General features: G+C 45.6%; 1 protein-coding gene across 2 annotated transcripts in view; it reads right to left on the bottom strand.

Annotated features, from left to right (window-relative positions):
- Window positions 1-20,709, bottom strand: part of LOC129383564 (glutathione hydrolase 1 proenzyme-like) — a 116,729-nt gene that overhangs the window by 17,219 nt on the left and 78,801 nt on the right. The window contains exons 9-11 of one of the 2 annotated variants that reach the window (XM_055068195.2): window positions 15,019-15,176; window positions 12,211-12,424; window positions 4,495-4,599 (exon numbers count right to left, since the gene is read on the bottom strand). In XM_055068195.2, the coding sequence (XP_054924170.2) occupies window positions 4,495-4,599; window positions 12,211-12,424; window positions 15,019-15,176 (477 nt within the window). Of the gene's footprint in view, window positions 1-4,494; window positions 4,600-8,847; window positions 8,927-12,210; window positions 12,425-15,018; window positions 15,177-20,709 lie in introns of those variants that run through there. The other variant, XM_072290157.1, reaches the window with a different exon arrangement.

The raw sequence follows: 20,709 nt of genomic DNA, 5'->3' as shown, positions 1-20,709 counted from the left end.
CTCAATTTAGGTTGGCAGTTTGGCTCGATGGCGTCCGGTTTAATTTTCTCTCATCAGCGCGTCGTACAATCGATCGATACCGACGATACTACTAGCTGCCTATTTTATGCTCCCTCCCGGCCGTGAGCACTTGTTACCCTCTTGTTTGCCAACGTTACCAATGCCGGTGCGTGTGTCACTTCGAAAGGCCGCTGTCCTTACCGGGGGTTGTCAATGCGTGAAGCCTGGTGCGTTCAAAAGAGCGTTGTGCGTTCATCACCGCTGTGAATATAACCGCAGACATTATTATTCTGCTGCAAGGTGCCACTTTCACTTGCTGTTTGCACACTCAACTTGTCTCCATTCTTCTCCTTGATGATTCTCAACCTTTCCCTCAGCCGCACATATCCGTTCCGCCCTCGCTTCCATAATCAGCCCTCAATTGTGCAAAATCAAAAATACATTTGGTGAATCTTTCTGCTGCATTGCACTTTCTTGGGCAAATAACGTACCCCTCTTCACGTTATAAGTGTGAGCAGGTCGAACTTCACTGGTGGCTGCAAGCGAATGAAAAGAGATTACTCAAAACAAAACTTGATTACTGAACTTGACTAGCTTACTGCAAAAGCTGCAGCCGCTGGCTGCCCTACGAGTGGTGAAAGTAGTCACAAGTAAATTCGCCTGTATCAGGAAATTGAAACGCCAATTAGCACATCTACGTTATTGCGAACTGAAGAATAGTACGGGCCACGTCGCGACTGTGTAAGGTGCGAGAAGAATGCGCTTGTAATACATGCAGCGCCCCCTACCAAAGGAAGTTGAAATGGCATAATTGCTTCTCAGGATGCACTTTCACGACGACAATGCTCATCACTCGATATTATATACATGTGTTTCCACAGCTTCCGTTTGGGATAATTCTATCCAATGACATAGAAAGCCTCGATATGTGCAAGGCAGCAGCAAGTATTCGGTTTGATCTATAAGTTGCTTCCACCGGGTACAGCGTTTAGCCGATTCCGGATATTCAATGGCAACAAGGCTAACGAGGCAATTTTTGGTACTATGCATCTAGAACAATATTTAGAACTATTGTCATACGGCGCACTTTGCAACGTGCTCGAACCCTATCCAGATCAAATTATCAACAGCAACTAGGTCCCTCCAGCACTTAGCACAAACAGTGAGATCTTCGATCAGCCTTGGACGAAATCATGATCCAGTGTGCACCGCGTGACACCAATATACAACAAGCAAAACACAAGGGGAACGCGCAAAGACCTTATGCTTGGACCAGCTTGCTTCGTTGCCACAACGCCTGGCATCTGCTCGTTTCTCGCTGCCCAACCGCCAACAGCGGTACACATTTGCGCGTTCACAATCGCCTCCCGTCCTGGCTATCCGTCAACACTGCTTCTACTCCGCAAATTAGCTTCACGGTGGGCCACAGTCGGTTAGAGAGGTCACCAGCGGCTTCCCGAGATTGTTCATGTGGAATAGCTGTGATATAAGGCCGTTTTTCGCATGACAACGCAACCACCCACAGGACACCGAAACCCGAACAAGTCTGGTTCCTGTCGCCTGTACGAATCGTCAGAAAAAAAGCGGATGCGATAGAGGCCTGTCTATAACCGTGAGAGTCAAAGAACTGGCCACCGTTGAGCGCATGCTCAACATCAATTATGTCTTTGCAGCTCAACGTCAGAAGGTGGCGCCAAACTTCTCAGAAGGCCGCCCCTCCGACACTAGACCGCCATGACTGGGGCCGTACATTTCAAGAGCACGGGAAAGAATTGTATTGTATTGTATTGGGTTTTATGGCGCATAAGCAACTTAGGCTATCATGCGCCAAACACATGGTGTAACTTATTTCAAAAATTGGGTATCCTCAGCGAGGTCATTGTCCGGACAAGGCCTCTGAGGAGCCGAACAAACCAAATGAAGACCTCTGCCTTCTTCTCAGAACTGAGAAAATGGGTGAGATGCGTGAAAAAACCGGGTAATAATTTTTAGAATTAGTACTTCTGTGATACATTATATTTCGTTTAGGATCGCTGCGTCTTTCAAAAAACTAAAAACAGATGAAGTTTCTACTAGTGGGTTATCTCCTAAAAGCAGACTGGGATGGAAGGGAATGCGTTCATTGTAAAATACAGTAAAATGTTTTTTCCTTAGCCGTTCGAGTTGTGTGCACGAGAATAAAATGTGATTTACAGTGAGTTCATCTCCACATTTCTCACATAAGGGTTTGTCTTGTTTTGTCAGTAGAAGTTATGTGTTAGGTGTGTGTGTCCGATGCGCAGGCGGCATAAAATTACTTCTATAAAACGTTCCTGATGCCTGCATGATCTCCATTCTCCTAGAATAGGTTTTACTAAATGTAGTTTGTTATTTTCTTCGTTATTCCATGTACGCTGCCATTTTTCTTGAAGCTTGTTTTTTACTAACTTCATGCAATCTGCATAGAGTATATTTACAGTACTCACATGCTTATGGCAGGCTTGAGCGGCGCACGCGTCAGCTCTCTCGTTGCGTCTAATTCCTTGATGGCTTGGTATCCAACAAAGCTTAATTTCATGTCCTTGTGTTTGAGCGGTTATAAAGTTATGGATTATATTTCCTATTAAAGGTTCCCTTACGTTTCTGGCTTTCAGTGCTGTGATTGCGCTTAGCGAGTCCGTGTAGATAATGCTGTTTTGAATGTTCATCTCGACTATTTTTGATACAGCCACCGAAATGGCATGACATTCGGCTGTGAAAATTGACGCACACTGAGGCAACCTGACTACCTTTTCCCATTTATCTTGCACTACAGCACTTCCGACGTAAAGTGATGTTTCAGAACCGTCAGTATAAAATGCTGTGTGTTCTTTGTATTTTTTGTCTAGCGCCAAAAATTCTTGTATTAGTTGTTCACGTGGAGTTTGCTTTTTATGAAAGTGTGTCAGTGTGTAGTCACCTACACTGGGAAAGGTGTGCCAAGGTGGTAGTGGCTCGGTTCTCTGGGCAACATCGGGCAATGTGTCTAGAATACCTAATTCCTGGCAAATTTCTTCAAATCTGAGAATAAGGGGTCTCGTCGCATTCGGTTTGTTGTTAAAAAGCTGCTTAGACGGGCACTTCGTAACTATGGAGTAGCATAGATGTTTTGGTAGTGAACGGGTTTTTAGGACATATGCACATGTGAGCATGGCTCTTCTATCTGCGAGGGCTGGTTCATTACATTCGACATGTAGGCTGTTTATGGGTGATGTCCTGTATGCCCCACTTGCAAGGCGCAGACCTGAGTTATGAACTGGATCTAATTGCTTCAGGTAGGACGGTCGAGCTGAGTTGTATACTATGCACCCGTAATCGAGGCAAGAGCGAACTATACTGCGGCAGATGTGTAAGAGGCAGGTCCTATCAGCCCCCCAGCGTTTATGTGAAAGCACCTTTAATATGTTTAATGATTGGGACGTTTTCTTCTTCAGCTTCAGCGCCACTGATTATTAAGTAGCGGAATAATGAGATGTAGTTCCACTAACCACCCCAGCGTACTGACCTTTAGACTCAATGTTCTAAGGCGATGGCACTTCTTTCTAGAAATATTAATTCCCGTTAAGCTACGAACACACTCATTCGTGCAAGAAAACTGGCGAAAGAGCACACTAAAGGAGTAAAACGGCAGAAAGAGCTAAAAATAGCCTTGGTTTACTAGAGAAATCAAGCGCTTGATGGCACATATTTACCGTAGTTATGATATTTACGTGATGTTTCTTATTGTGTAATTTTGTGGTGAACGCATCCTCCAACCGGCCCATTCGCTGTGTTTTGTACAAGTAACTTTACGTATATTCCGATTCAAGTTATGTGTCAATACGGTTTTTGGCCAAGTCGGGCAATAACGTACTCTTTGTGGAACATAATATTGTCGAAGAGCAGGGAAACCACTTCTAGAGTACAAGGCAGCATAAATTCAGAAGAATTGCGTAAAAACAATTTTCTTCAGTTATTTAAAAGCGTGATATAAAATTTTTCTCTGCGAAATTTTGTAAGTGTGTGTGATTCCTTTCAGAACGGGGCAGCCTGTGGCTTTCGAGAAAAAAAAATTATAATAATAATGCATGTTTAACGCGTGGACGTCACTTTGACGCGGTGAGTTTTTGTGGTCTTGCGATGCCGCATGACAGGCAGGTAAGTGGGTACAGCCCGGAAGCTTTTAACCAGAAGCCGAAGGCTAATGCGGAAAAGGCATCGAATCGGAAATACCTTTTTTCTTTTGTTGGGTTCGATTATGCGTAATCAGTCTGTAGGCGTCATATCAGATTGGGAGCTATCGCGGACTTCGTGACGTCGCGTGACACACAGGCGAAGTGTGGGTGGTTCCAAAAACTTTTTGAACAATCTCGCAGGGCTGATTGCAGAATTGAAATAGAAAAGTTTTAAATAGCTTCACGTTGCAGCGCCCATAGTATGCCGAAAATCACAATAACTCTCGAATGAGCGCATGTATCGCGAAAGAATAACACCAACCTCAATGTCGGGATCCTTGTCTGAGGTCATGGCAGGTGTGGGAAGGGTTCTAGTCGCCGACCGGACGCAGGAAGAAACATTGTGATCATAGATGCAGTTTAGGACCTGCAAAGAGACAGCTGTGTAAATAGCTTCTCTAGGTTAGAAATGAACTTTTATAGATGTATGCTAATATGACAATACCAAACATCCAAGACAGCGAAGATATAAGCGAGTTCTCACACATTTTAGACCCTTTTGTTCCGAAATTAGAGCAGTTGCTCGTGTGATCACGGGTGCTCAATTGGTCCAAATATGTCAATCCCGTATCTTGTCTTTCATGTGCCAATAAACAGAATCGGCTACATGGTGTTTCTGAAGTTTTCATGTTGTACAAACGCCTTTACAAAAGAAGGGTAATACTTTGAACTTGTCTGCTGTGTGCTCGCCTCAAGTATTTCTTTCGAAGACGTTGATAGACCTTTACAATCCGTGGGTGAACATCGTCAGCAAGTTCTCAATCTGGAGGCGCTAGCTTTCCTGTAGTGACGATGCTTTCTGCACGCATTAACAACCTTTCAGCTACGGCCAACTGTTCTCCAACTTCGTAGTATAATTTCTCGTCAATCAACAGTTTGCCTCATCCTATTCATGATGCGCGAACACACTTGAGAACTATTTGAGCGGTACAGTCTTCAGCATTTTAACATTCAACAAAGAAAAAGTAAAACTAGTTGTTTAAATCGCACATTACGAAAAGCTCCGCGTGAAACAAAATTGGCATCATATAGATCGCTCATCCGATCCATTCTCGCATATGGTTGCCCTATCTGGAACCCTTATAAAATATCTGACATTAACACTCTCAAATCAGTTCAAAATAAAGCAATTCCTTTCATATACCACCGTGATGAGTGGCACTTCTCACCCTCATCTCACCTTGTTGCACGAGGTCTACAACCTATGTCCGAGCGGCGTGATCGCGAATGCAATAATGTATTGCATAATCTCGTTAATACCCCACGCTACTCAATAATGAACAACTATCTGCCTCCTGATAAATTGAAACCTACAAAGAATAGCTACAAACTTGACCTTACACTATTTCAGCCGCGTACTTACGCATTTAGGTATAGCTTCTTTTCTCGTACTATTGAGAAATAGAACATACTACGAGGTGAAACTAGGTCACTGCCTTCAGAGAAATGTTTGTATAAATTAACTTGATTCATGCCGTGTTTATTATTACTCGCTATATATTTTAATTTGAAGTTATCCTGATTCCTACGGGGTCGAAGTTGATTTGTGCCGAAGAATATTTTGTTATATGGAATGTACAAACCCACTCCTGTGATAGCCCAATTGGGCTGCAGTATGTGTAAATAAATAAATCTCAAAGTTTGAAGTCATTCCTATGTTACGATTACATCAGAAAAAGCATGAAGTCATCTAAAACTGCTGCTCAGCCTTCTTAATTAGTGAAGATAAATCTTATTTTTCAAGATGCGGTGGGACTGCACTAAGAAGTTACAACACGAGCTGTGCTTCCTATCTTGCGATACGGATAATACAATGTCCGGTGCTGCGAGAATACAGCAGGATCACTAGGGTGTTTCATACAATCCGTTTAGGGTGCGAGCAGTCGTTCCAACAAGTACACATGCAAGTTTTCGCGAACTGAAAGGCTGGTCTCACGCTCACCGTCCGTGCATATCAGCTGAGCGGCGTTCACTGTCCGCGATGCAAATGCAAGCGTGTTCCGTGCAAGATCTCTCAACTAAAGATAGTACTGCACGAAAGGCATAAGTGGAAGAGTCGGTAGCTGCGACGGCAGGCATGTGATGTTCGAACATGCGCAGGACCTCTTGGCAAGCTAGAGGATCCTTCGCTTGAGCAAAACTAGTTGCAGCAGCTACATTTTTAACCAAAGCGCTCTACGTGCAAAGAAGGGAAAGCATTGCTCCCATTTTCCCTGGAATGCGTGAGTACTGCTGAACGCGTGAATGCGTGAGTAATTGAAAACAAGGCGCCAAACGGAGCACAACAAGCTGCATCTGAGGGTGTATTCATGAGGACGATTGGATTTGTCTTGGTTTGAAGTGGTGCTATGCCTTCATTCCTGACATGCCCAGGGAATGAAACAACAATGACATTGAATGACCAAGCTTCACTCAGCTTCAAAACTGATTTCTCGACGCGATAAATGAATCCTTTGAGGATATATGTGTACTGTTGCTTGGTTTTTAGAACCCAGATATGAATATACTACAGGGCCCCTTTGCAGTCCGAAAGGATAATTTTCGTCATTCACTGAAAGGGAGCTGCTATTCAAGCTGGACCGAAGCCTACTTGTTTGAACTCATGCGAGCACTGAATGGGCCATGCAACATCATATACCGCCTTGAAAAATCAAGCAGCCTGTTAGAGGCAAACCTGAGGCGCACTTCGTTTAGAAAAAAAAAAAACTATCGACAGTGTTCGCAGAATACAGACGTCTTTATTTCAGAAGCACGATAAAAATTAATTCCTGGGTGTTGGGCAGTTGTGCTGTGAATATTGTAACGGTGGGTTTGTACGTACGAAGCAGAAGGCAAGGAGCTCTGGAAGGGAAGGAAGAGGAGGACTATTTTTCGGTCTCGTGGCCTTGCCCTATGAAGTGCCATTGCGCCGGGCGTTCTGAATAAACACCTCACTCCTTGTGATATTTTTGGTGAAAGTACTAGGTACCTGTGCGACCGCGGAACATTTGCCTCCAAGTCTTCGTGGCAGTCGGAACCTTGGCGGCCGTTCACAATCGCTACCTGCCATGACCACTAAAGGAGGTGCTTCGACGTCCAAAACTCTTTTCCCTTACCATCCGCTAAGGGAGCCACTTTACTACGCAGGAAAAACTCGGGAAGGCCTCGATGTATCGCTGACATATTGCGAAAAGGAGAGCAAGAGCAACAAATGGGACTCACAACTTATAAATGTCGTGTTCTCGCTTGCTGACATCGCGCTCGTTTGGAACCAGAGTCATGAGGACACCCTGACAACCTGCAATACTTCCATTGAAGACACGAAACCCTGTCTCGATGGGACCACTGCCAAGAAAAAGCGTGCTGAGCTGACTCTCTACCAAAGGGCTCAACTTGCTGATGAGACTTGCACCACATGTATTTACGAGAACCTTATGTTGTGTATGCAGGTGAAACCATGTATGTCAGAAGACAAAGTTGGCCATCTACTTAAGGGGATAGCAGATGGCGCATATAATTTGCTCATTGGTAAGGATTACTTGAACTCTGTCATACGACATTGCCGCATCTTTCAAACCTTGAAGAAGCACCGCATCACGACCAAGTTCGGTCGTCTGGCCAACGTAACTACGGTGACAAGCGTTCACGTGAGCTTGTCGTCAGACCTGGCCTCAACGGTACGCCAAATCGTGCGTAAAAAGCTACTCCGACGCGAAGTTCCTTCACCCCAACCACGTCCCGCGAATACCTGCCTGTCGCACGATGCTGCATTCTCACAGCCCACTGCTACCTGGCAGTCGGTGAACGCCGCTGGCGACGACAACTAGGCGGAAACTCCACGTGCAATGGCATCATTGTCGGCGAGGTCCAACTACCAACCCCGCTCTCGTCCCACCCCAAAATATCGACGACATTCCAATGGTTATAATGCGGAGGTCGGTTATTGTGCGCATCCCGATATGCCTGTGAAATTCAGAGTCGTGCGTGCATCGACCTACACCTCCCCTTCATGACATTCCTGCATTTGACCAGGCCACATCGCACGGTTTTGCGGAAGCCGACAGTCGCCTCAGTAAAAGCAGCGCACCATGCGCCCTCGGCGCTGTGGTGGGCCTCTTCATCCTCGGCTGCCTACCAACACGACATCGTGCAATGATTCCTGGCAACGAGGCTTCAGAAATTTTTCACCGGCTTCGATCGGAGTCTGGCACCACCACCGGCACCTCCAGCACACCATTCCCCATCGCCACGGCCGCTCTCACCGCTGCCACCGCCGGATTTCAGTAATGAGTCTTGTCTTTAAGAGAGCACTATGCAACAGTCATGTTTCGGTGGGATCTCGCAGCAGGCATGTTCTTTGATGTCGGTGGCGTTTCATTATGTCCTGTTAGTGTGTACTGTCGATGTATCCTTAGGCGGTCGACTTTTTAATACCGAATTTGTAATTATATCCCGCTGCACGCATGGCGTAAATTTAAGCATTGACTTTTTGAAGCAATCTGATGCTACAGGTAACATTTAAACTGGAGAGTTGTAAGTGCACGGCAACACTCCGTCCGGTCTTCTGAAGGACTGCGGCTTCTGCCACGAAAGTACCTTTTCTGTCTCTGGAGATGCTATAGTGCCAGCCTTGTCAGTTTTCTGCGCTCCAGTCGTTTTTGTGAGCACTACACACGCTGTGTTCGATGCCACTTTGAAGTCCATTCGGTTAGTTCCTGCAAAAAAGAATATTGTCATCCCGCACAGCCTAGTGCGAGTGGAGTATGGGCGTACTGGTTTATGGATTCTGAATTTCTCTATGGAGCCTGCTAAACTTCCTGTCGCCTTGAATCTCGCCGCTTTCCGAAAAGACGCGCTTTCACCAGTGCCTTCACTGGCGGATGCAGATTGACCAGGCCAAGTGGGAAACCTTTGGATCTATGGACTTGTGTGTTCTTCGCATGGTCAACAATTCACTCAGTATCAGTGAGCGCCATGCATTTGCCAATGTTCTGTGAAGACACCTGCCTGTGTTCGACTTCTCCCGGTATGCCAAAGCGCCTTCTATCCCAGCGTCTCACACACGTCACATGATCAACACAGGTACGGGGCATCCGATCAGACTTAAAGCCTTACGAAGTCACCCCAGCAAAACGCACGATAATCAATGAACAAGTTCGCGAAGTGCTTCAAAAGGCAGCAGCTCAGGAGTCGTGCAGTCCCTGGGCTGCTCCAGGGATACTCGTTAAAAAGAAAGACGGAACATGGAGATTTTGCCTGTATTATCAGCGCCTAAATTCGGTCATTAAAAAGGACGTCTATCCACATCCGCGGATTGACGATGCTACTGACTGTCTCCATGCAGCCTCATACTTTTCCACTGTTGGCTTGCGCTCAGACTATTGGCAGATACCGATAGACCCGGCGGACAAAGATACTCGTCACGGTGATACTCGTTAAAAAGAAAGACGGGACATGGAGATTTTGCCCTGATTATCGACGCCTAAATTCGGTCACTAAAAAGGACGTCTATCCACTTTTGTGGATTGACGATGCTACTGATTGCCTCCATGCAGCCTCATACTGTGCCTCAGTTGGCTTGCGCTCAGACTATCGGCAGATACTAATGGATCCGGCTCACAAAGAAAAAATGGCATTCGGGACACAAGAGGGACTCAATGAGTTCAATTTAATGCCGTTAGGGCTGTGCAACCCTACCGTAACCTTTCAGCGCTTTATAGATACATTTCTGCGGAGCCTAGACTATGAGATTTGCATGTGCTACCTCGGTGACGTAAAATTGTTCCAATATGTTTTTAATGCAATCTCCTGACGTCAAATTTGCGTAACCTCTGATGCAAGCATCGGGCGGTCACCCGCAGGTTTGTCTGAACAGAATAATCAAACGCTCTTCTCGTTCATAGGAGGTCGCTTTTGTTTGCTTGAAAAACGAATAACATTGCTTGCACTAAGCGGCTTGGCTTATCTTATTGGCTGACAAGAGGCGAGGAGCATGCTCAAGTGGAGAGGTATTCGATGGGGCCAAACCACTGCAATTAAAATCGATAACCAGACAAGGAGTGTGGTGCCGGCGTCTGCGATTGATCCACTTTCCCTTACTTAGCTTGTCGTGGGTGGTCTAAAATCACGGTGGCATGCAACGGAAGCTAAACAATGGCGCTAAAACAAATCCTCAGCAAAGAAGAGTTGGCTGAACGAGCTCATAAACGTGCCAAAAGTGCTCGAAAACGTTATGCGTCCACGAAATTTTTTTATTAAACGCAAATAAATCCATTCTCTCCGGCAGGTGCGAGTACAGTCAGTGCCTGAGCGATCCGCCGCAGCCATATTTTATTCCTTTCGGAACGGGGCAGCCTGCGGCTATTCAGAAGAAAACTCAGTTTTGTTCGGCATATTAATGCATCTTTAACGCATACACGTCGCTTTGACGCGGTGAGTTTTTGCGGTTTTGTGACGTCGCGTGACCGGCAGGTGAGTGGGTGCAGCCCGAAAACTTTTGACCAATGGCCGAGGGCTAATGGCTAAAAGGCGTCTAATCAGAAAAAAGTATTTTTCTATTGTTCAGTCAAATCATGCATAATCAGTGTGCATACGTCATCAGAATGAAAGATATTGCGGATTTCGTGACGCCGCGTGACAGGCACGTTTTTGACCAATCGCGGAGGGCTGGTTCCAGAATTGGAATAGAAAAGTTTGGAACAGCTTTACGTTATAGCGCCCAAGGTATTGAACAGCTTGAAATGGCAGACCTCTTTGGTCTACCTTTATGACGCCATTGTTTGTGCCTCAAAGTTTACCATCACCCTAAGCGACATGTAACGTTACCAGAGGCTGTCATTTAAGCTGTCTGTTAAGGTTTCGGGCATGCTTTTCGTGCTGTGCACCTGGCGTACCGCGTTCTATGGAATTCCTGATTTCCCTGGAAACATTCCTAAGTATACATTTTATTGAGAACATATAAGGAGCGTCAACTGCACATTCCAAAGAATGTCTCGTGAAAAAAAAAAGAAAACGTTATTTGGCAGGTGACACGCACATTGCTGGGAAAATATCAGTTTGCGAGCCCGCAACTCTACCTTTTTGCGAGCGTGTAACTTTAATGTTGTCCTGCTGATAAAAGTGTATGTCCTAAAACGTCAAATCTTGCAGTAAGAAGGTGCCAAACATGTTCTTTGGCTGACTTTGGTTGACAGACCTACTCCATCGCATGATAATGACTACCACAAACTGAGCTATCTTTCACTTCAACGACGCCCAAGATCTAAAGTTTCGTATTGATTCCCGTTACTTGCGATAGGGCACCGAGCACGACAAAAACCGAAGAGCACCTCTGTATAACAAAATCCAGAACATGGAATGGAGCTAACTTTTTTAAACAAAAGTCTCTCAAGGTACCCGAATGAAATCTTAAAAGAAGTTTGTCGAAGTTCGCTAGCTGGGGCCGGAAAGCAATCGTTCACTTGCTTGAGAACTTGTATTGAGCAGAGAAGCCACTGTCGCCTTTGTGACTGAGGTGCTTGTGGTTTTAGGTATTCACAGTGCGATCCTTCGCTGTGTCTGCAGTGTAAAAACATTTTCGCTCGTTTCTATCATTAGTATTACAAAAGCGTAGTTCTGCTAGATTTCATAACCAAGTAACAAACAGCCGCATTCGACCAAATATTTCCCTTGGTATTGCAGCTGAAGAATCTTTCTGACGTGCTGCGTCTTAGCTTTCGAAGAAATGGTGTCACATTTCATGGCGTACTGGCGTATCTCAAGAAAACAACATTCATAGACAAACACCAAACTATACCATACGTATCTTGCCACTTGAAACATATTATTCGCCAACGCATGTATTTTATGAATTTACATAAAAGGTTTTCCGGTCTAAGTCTCAAAGCTTTACGAAAAGTTTGCACTTACATATTTGACCGAAACGGAAATATATGAACATGTGTAGTTGCAGCCGCGTTTGCCACGTCTGCTTTTCGTTATCTTTGTGCACGCCGCTCACCTCAGCCAAAGCCCACATTCCAGGTAATCCTCCTCCGGCCCCCGCCTGCATGCGGAGGACTCGCTCGTCTTTGTGCTTGGCGAACACGGCGACCATGGATGTCCTGGGCTGGCTGCCGCTTTTCAGTGCATTTGGGACACCGGCTGTCGTTGCGAACGCGCTCATGTAGTTGTTCATGATAAGGCCTGGTACTGAAGCCTTCTTGCTTCCAAACCTGCACGCGCGCCAAGACGTGCTTTCTACCGTCTTTCGTCGTGCGTCGCTGCGCACTTTGAGTGGAAGGCCAATCACTCTTAATATCGTTCAGCATACGTTTTAGCGATGAGTGAGAAAAAAATGCAACAGATTGTTACCGCTTACTTCTGAAAGGAGTTTCGGGTAAAGTCACAGAACACAACATTCTGCTTTCGCTATGTCATATAAGAATAAACAGGTGAAATTATGGTCCTGAAAAACGTTAGTTCTTTTCTGCAACCGTTTTGCAGATATCTGTACCTGTTTTTTGAGCACATAACACCGAAGGGTGGAAAAAAATGGAAGGGTAGATCCAAGGGACGGGCGCAAAATTCGCAATATATTTCAGACATTGAAAGCGGGCCTACATGAAGACAGATCAAATCAACATGTGTCACACAACTTTCATAAACTGCACCTATTGGTTTGACCAATCTTCCACACACTTCTAAGTTAGCCGGCGTTCGAATACGTGGGACACACATCCAAAGTTTGTATGTGAACCTAGGTGATATATATTGAGAACCAACCAGATTATTACAGATTCTTTCACTTACGTGCCGCGCAAGAATACAAAATGCGCAAACCATTGAGCAACATAACCGGTACATCTTTGAGTTACAATATGTCCATTAGCTGCAGCAATTTCACGGAAATTGGAACATAGATGCCAACTTTTCCGTTAATAAAACTTAAAAAAGAAACTTCAAGATATGTTTTATTCTGCATTTCTTGTATTTCGTCATTTATTGTGCAACATATATCCATATCAAGTCTAAAATATTCAGAGACATGTTTTACGTATTCCTGAAACCTAACTGGAATACGATTAAGAATTCCAGCAGAGCGAATAAGTAAATACATTGAAATGGAGTTATGGCTTTGCTTAATATACCCAGGGCCAGGACATCTGTATAATCTAGATATATTGAGAGCAGGTTTCTAACGTGATTTTTTCTTCGAAATTTACGGTTATATAAGCATATAAACAAAACAAAAAGAAAGGAGCCGTCGGTCCAAAAAAAAAAAAAACGCCTCCATGAGTAAAAAACGTTGTTTTTATTGCTCCAGTCATTCATTCAGGGATTCTTCCTAAGTGAAAGGTCGTCACCGTAACTACTGTGTTGTTACACTAATTACTACTTTATCTAAGCCGCTGTTCACACACTTAAGAGTAACTAACACGTATTAAAGAAATTAGTCATCGTAGTTAGTACTTAATACTCACACTAGTTAGAACTTTTATCTAACCCATATTTCATATACCTTGGAGTAACAACACATATAAAGGAAATTACCCGAAATTCACTAATCACCTTCACAAATATTACTATACGGCTAATCTTCCAATTTACAGATTGCAAGTTCCTGAGGCGTACCTACTTGGAATTCCAGAATGTCACCAGTTGGGAGATATTTGCCACCAAATCCCCATTAATATACACTGTTATTTGCAATACTTATGTAAGGCGTTTTTTTATGCAGTGAAGCAGAAAGGCATCTTGAATGCTCATTTATTTCGTTCCACACTTTCAGAAATACTTCAAAACTATTGTCATCCCGAACATTTATTTCACGGGAAGACATTATTAGCAGATTTTTTTAAGTTGTTGTACGTTTCAATTTCTGCTGGTAATATGGACCGCCGCTTTGAATATTCCAGCTCAAGGTGAAGAAGTTTGCTTTCTGCGACAGATGATTTGTAATAATTTTGTAGAACTTAAAGATAAGCAATCGGTATGCGTTATGGCTAAATTTTTTGTATTACTTACTCTACTCTTACCTACTGCAGCGGTACTAACTAGTAAATAGTGACACCTGGGCTTGTTTATCTTTTACGGGGGAGTGCCGTTGATCGTCTAACGAATGTTATCGCTCAGCGCGGGACGCACCCGCATGTATAGGAAGTTTCTCGAATGTTATCGACGGTTCTGCTATCATCAAAGCTTGTGTAATCTGATTTCATGTGTGACGCGAATTGTGCAGAACTGTCGGGAAGACACGCGGGCACCACCGATTACTCTGGAACATTCGATGACTCGTGTGTAAAAGTGAAAGAGGTGCATGATGGGTGACGATGTACCGTCATCGTCACCCATCATGCACCTCTTTCTTTCCCTCTTCCCCTTCCCCCAATGCCGAGTAGCTGGCTAGAGGAACATACCTCAGGCCGACCTCTCGGCATTTCGTATCATTAAACTTCTTTCTCTCTCTCTCTCTTGACGCGCTTGACCGGCAGATCAGATTTGCCGACAGTTTGCCGCAGTCGCCGCTCCCGAGTGCTGCCTGTTTTCGAGGGCGCAAGTTGTCCCCACGAAAGGCTAGTTTCGTCATTCCTGGTTTTGCTGCTTTCTTCACTGTCAATACTACGTGACAATAGTGTATCATTAGTAATACGTAGAGCGACATTTTCAAGCGTGCTTTTTATGAAAGAATCAGAGAAAAACAATCTTCCAGACTTCAGGCTGGGTCAGCACCTATATCCTTATTAGGCATGTTTATTTGACATGCTCACATTGTTTTGTATAGGTTGTCAGCGTCACACAGTAAAGTGATTTTTTTTTGTGAACTTACGGTTCGTTGATGCCGGATATGATAGTCACGGCTTCGAAACCCTTGATTATGGACAGGTGGACACCCCCGTAGTCTGGAACAATCTTGTGCAGTGAGTTCGTAGTCGTCTTTCGAGACGAAACGCTGTCCTGTATTTCTTTCACAAGCTCCGGAAAGCCCTGCAAAGTGTGTTCGTTGAAGTTTGTTACAGAAGATAAACACGCGCTGTGATTTAGTGTTCATAGACGCTGAAAACGCGGACCTGCTTTCGTCGGGATCTCTTATTTACTGAAGTGGCCACTTGGGTTTGTTGTTATATTCTTTGAAACCCACATATTACGAAAACTGATTTTGTCAAGTGACGCGATTGCATCTGTTCATGCAAACCTAAAGAAGGTCTAGTGTTCTGATATAGTGCAAGTAATCACCCTAAAAAGGGGTATTTATTCTCGGCGCTGCTAGAAATCTATTTTTTAAGAATCTGTTCAAAACGACTGTGAATGCACATTTGTTCAATATTTTCATATCACAGCGAAGGAGCCCAATGTTGCTGTCTGCATCATGTATCGCTCCGTAGTCTGGTGGATCTCAAGAATATGTTGCCTCGTGTAACACATGTCTGGATTTATAACATCATCAGTGTATTGGCCCTCCCGTTCATACAGAACAACAAAGCACCTCTTCCTTTCGCAGTTACCAATAAAACAGTTTGGCCTAATTTATTATAAATATTTACGCAGTATATAGGTGGAAGTGAATTGATATGAAAATGAGAGGGAGATATTTCTAGAAACTGTTCATTTAAGTACACAATAATGTAGAATTGTTTGGTGGAGGGGATGGGGAGGACCACTTCACTGATTTTGGAGGCGTTTGTTAAATCTAGAAAGAAACGTCCAGTTTCAGTAACTGCAGTGAGTACATTTTCCACGACATACATTTCTTAAAATTCTTGAAAGGTGCAAAATTTTCAGAAACACAAGTATAAACCGCAACCTAAAATAAGATGACAAAGTTGTAGTGTCCACGCGACATTATGTCGAATGCGGGAAACATTTATGCATTATACACAGCTTCGATATTCCAACAATTTGAGGATAGGGCTTTTGCACTCTTAGTCAAATCTTGCATACTGTCCTCTATAAAACCTGTACTCAATGCTGCCGACACCGCATATAAACGTACTTCCAAGCTCGTTAACATAAGACAAAACACAGGTGACCTGCTGGTCATGGCGGACGATTGGCTAACGGAGCGTTTTTGTGTGGCCCTGCCAAATTGGGGCCACAAAATACGTGCCAACGCGTTGAGAGAATGCAAAGAAGCAAAAGCTGTAAGGAGTGGAGGTGGTGATGCTAACTGCTTTTAGGAGAGCAGTCTGAAAAGCGAAAGAAAGGGAAAAGGTGGAGAGACCAGATACACTAAGGAACAAGTAGACCCCTATGTGCGCTGTTTAGAGTAGTGGATTGGCAGAAAGGAGAAAAGAATGCGTCGTTGGAGAAGAATCAAAATCCTTGCGTGAGCTGGCAGAAGAGCCCACTGCTGCCACTGGCAACTGTTGCTATTTCGATGAGCCGGCGACCTTGCGCTACTGCTTTCGTGTTGAGGAATCATCTGGCCGCGTAGATGAAGGCTCTCAGTCATCTTAGGAATGCTACTGTGAAATTTCACGCCTGTGCAACCTCTACAACATTTGTACGGGCTGCAGCCACACAGGCGTGATCAGTGGCGGCTGGCAGACATGTGCGCTGGATTAGGCGGGTGCAGGTGTGCGTGCTGTACCGCACTCATGCAGCGTCGATTCTGGAAGTCGATTATCGCTTCCGATACGCTATGCTTGCTAAATACTTCATTTATGGCATCCCATCATTTTGAGCCCACAGGTAACGGATCTCGACAATTTAAAAGTCTTTACACGTACTACGGACACTCGTATACGAACACGCAAATCAAACTTTTGCTGTGTCAACTAGCCTTAACTTCAAGCCGAGATCCGTTTCTGTTATCTAGAAATGTATTATTTCAGCAATCTTTTTTCTTGTGTAGCCTAATAACCTAATCGTCAAAATTTAATGTGCTAATGTTTATTTGCGCCTGCATTTAGAGCGTTTATAGTAAGCCCATCTACGGTTGTAAGCAAGAAATATTCTGTTTATATGAGCAATTTGCGCATCGACAAAGACATCTTGTACTTGAAGTTTATCAAAGGACGCTAACGTTTTGAAACATTTCTTACTGTGTCACGTAATTTATTCCGTGTAGTGTGTAGATTTTCGAGAATTTCTTGCTTTCCTCTGTAATAGGTCGGGTTAGCTAAAATTCATAGGGCAATTGGCAATTGGCTCCGTGCATGCTTCACGCGCAAATGATCATTCGTCTCCCATGAAGCAACAGCTCCGAAATGCCGGTTTGCTCTAGAAGCAGAATCACCCACGCATGTCTCGGCGATGAGCTGTACACTCGTTACACGTAAAAGGGGCGATGTTTTATGCCACTGGCAAATTTCTGAAAGCGTGATATCTGACGTGCAGTGTAGCAGTTTCAACTTCCGTGGCTGAATAAAAACATATGGTTTTCAGTGCATTTGTTGTCTCGTATTGTTGCCTAAATACTGCGCTGCATAGCAAAAAGTATTGCCAAAGGCAGAAAGATATTGTCACGTGGTAGTGACGTTAAAGAACACAGTAGCAGTACTGTGAAAGACAAAACTAGCTTTTATTGGGCGAACCTGTGCCCACAAACAGGCTACACTTAAAGCACAACGATAGCGGCGAACACAGTCGGCGATCGTCGAAAATATGATCAGAGGGCCAAGCGCGTCGGCCCCCATACAGCAGTCGTCGAATGTTCCAGACTAATCGCACGGACCCGCGTGCCTTCCACAAAGCTCCACACCACCCGCGTCAGGTGATGAAATCAGATAACATAAGGTTCGGCGAAAACAGACAGTGGATGGAAGCATCGATAACCTTCCAGGAACCCCGGACACATGCAGGCGCGTCCCACGCTGCGCGATTACTCCTGTTAGGCGGCGAAACGTGGTTGCCCGACAAAGATAAGTGCACGTGTCAATACCCCACTCTTAAAAAGCATCGTCCCGATGCTACAAATATAAGAGAGCGAAACACAAAAGGACACTAATTAAGCATAAGTAACAAAACAACGAAAAGAAACAAAGTCCGAAGGTCAGTTACGCGAAGCCCCAAAGTTCATTAACGCTGGTAGTACGGCTTGAGTCGCCCTACGTGGGCTATTTCAGGTCGTGAGCGGCGCCGCTGTGATAGCGAAATGCCGTCTGGCACGACCTCATAGTCCAGTGCGCCAATACGTCGGATGATCTTGTACGGTCCGAAATAGCGACGCAAAAGCTTCTCGCTCAGTCGTCGTCGGCGTATTGGGGTCCAAACCCAAACACGGTCACCGGGCTGATACTCGATGAAGCGTCGTCGGAGGTTGTAGTGTCGGCTGTCGGTCCTCTGCTGGTTCTTGATTCGCAGGCGGGCGAGCTGTCGGGCTTCTTCGGCGCGCTGGAGGTAGGTAGCGACGTCGATATTTTCTCGTCAGTGACGTGCGGCAGCATGGCGTCGAGCGTCGTCGTCGGGTTCCTGCCGTAAACCAGCTTAAACGGTGTGATCTGTGTTGTTTCTTGCACCGCCGTGTTGCAAGCGAATGTTACGTACGGCAGGACCGCATCCCACGTCTTGTGCTCGACGTCGACGTACATTGCTAGCATGTCGGCGAGGGTCTTGTTCAGGTGCTCCGTGAAACCATTCGTCTGCGGATGGTAGGCAGTTGTCCTCCTGTGACTTGTCTGGCTGTATTGCAGAAGGGCTTGCGTGAGCTCTGCTGTAAAAGCCGTTCATCTGTCGGTGATGAGGACTTCTGGAGCACCATGTCGCAGCAGGATGTTCTCGACGAAAAATTTCGCCACTTCGGCTGCGCTGCCTTTCGGTAGAGCTTTAGTTTCAGCGAAGCGGGTGAGATAGTCCGTCGCCACGACGATCCACTTATTTCCGGAAGTTGATGTCGGAAACGGTCCCAACAAGTCCATCCCGATCTGCTGAAAAGGTCGGTGAGGAGGCTTGATCGGCTGTAGTAATCCCGCTGGCCTTGTCGGTGGTGTCTTGCGTCGCTGACAGTCTCGGCATGTCTTGACGTAACGGGCGACATCGGCGGTTAGGTGCGGCCAGTAATACCTTTCTTGTATCCTCGATAGCGTCCGGGAGAAACCGAGGTGCCCAGCGGTCGGATCGTCATGTAGGGCGTGCAGTACTTCTGGACGCAGCGCCGTCGGAACAACAAGAAGGTAGTTGGCGCGGACTGGTGAGAAGTTCTTCTTCACGAGTAGGTTGCTTTGAAGCGTGAACGAAGACAATCCACGCTTAAATGCCCTAGGGACAACGTCGGTGTTCCCTTCCAAATACTCGACTAGGACTTTTAGCTCCGGGTCTCCTCGTTGCTGTTCGGCGAAGTCTTCCACGCTTATTATTCCAAGGAAGGCGTTGTCATCCTCTTCATCTTGCGGCGGCGAGTCAATGGGGGCGCGTGATAGGCAATCGGCATCTGAGTGTTTTCGTCTGGACTTGTATGTTACAGTGATGTCATATTCTTGTAGTCTGAGGCTCCACCGTGCCAGCCGTCCTGAAGGGTCCTTTAAGTTAGCTAGCCAACACAACGCGTGATGGTCGCTGACCACTTTGAATGGCCTGCCATATAGGTAAGGGCGAAATTTCGCTGTAGCCCAAACGATGGCGAGGCATTCCTTTTCGGTTGTCGAATAATTACCTTCCGCTTTTGACAACGACCGGCTAGCGTAAGCTATCACGTGTTCATGTCCATCTTTTCTCTGGACTAGGACGGCACCGACGCCTAGGCTACTGGCGTCAGTGTGAATTTCGGTATCGGCGTGCTCGTCGAAGTGCGCAAGTACGGGCGGCGACTGCATGCGTCGTTTGAGTTCTTGAAATGCATTGGCCTGCGGCGTTTCCCACTTGAACTCGACATCACATTTGGTTAGATGTGTTAGCGGCTCCGCGATGCGTGAAAAGTCCTTGACAAAGCGCCTGTAGTAGGCACACATGCCAAGGAATCTACGCACTGCCTTCTTGTCGATGGGCTGCGGGAACTTTGCGATGGCAGCTGTCTTCTGCGGGTGGGGGCGGACTTCAGATTTGCTGATGATGTGGCTTAAAAATAGAAGCTCCTGGTAAGCGAAGTGGCACTTTTCCGGCTTCAGAGTAAGCCCTGATGACATGATGGCCTCTAGTACTGTTCCAAGCCGCCTAAGGTGATCGTCGAAATTTCCGGCGAAGACAACGACGTCATCCAAGTAAACGAGACAGGTCTGCCACTTCAATCCTGCTAAAACCGTGTCCGTCACCCCTTGGAACGTTGCAGGCGCCGAGCACAGTCCAAATGGCATAACCTTGAACTCGTAGAGGCCGTCCGGGGTGATGAAGGCGGTCTTTTCGCGATCTCTTTCGTCGACTTCTATTTGCCAATAGCCAGACTTGAGGTCCATCGACGAGAAGTATTTAGCGTTGCAGAGCTGATCCAATGCGTCGTCTATCCGTGGTAGGGGGTATACGTCCTTCTTCGTAGCAGTAGCAGTACTGTTCAGAGTAGCAGTACTGTGAAAGACAAAACTAGCTTTTATTGGGCGAACCTGTGCCCACAAACAGGCTACACTTAAAGCACAACGATAGCGGCGAA

Source organism: Dermacentor andersoni, chromosome 8 (genome assembly GCF_023375885.2).
Source record: "Dermacentor andersoni chromosome 8, qqDerAnde1_hic_scaffold, whole genome shotgun sequence".
Taxonomy (NCBI): Eukaryota; Metazoa; Arthropoda; class Arachnida; order Ixodida; family Ixodidae; genus Dermacentor; species Dermacentor andersoni.
The sequence above is the reverse complement of the archived record's forward strand: the minus strand, read 5'-3'. Positions and strand labels throughout refer to the sequence as shown.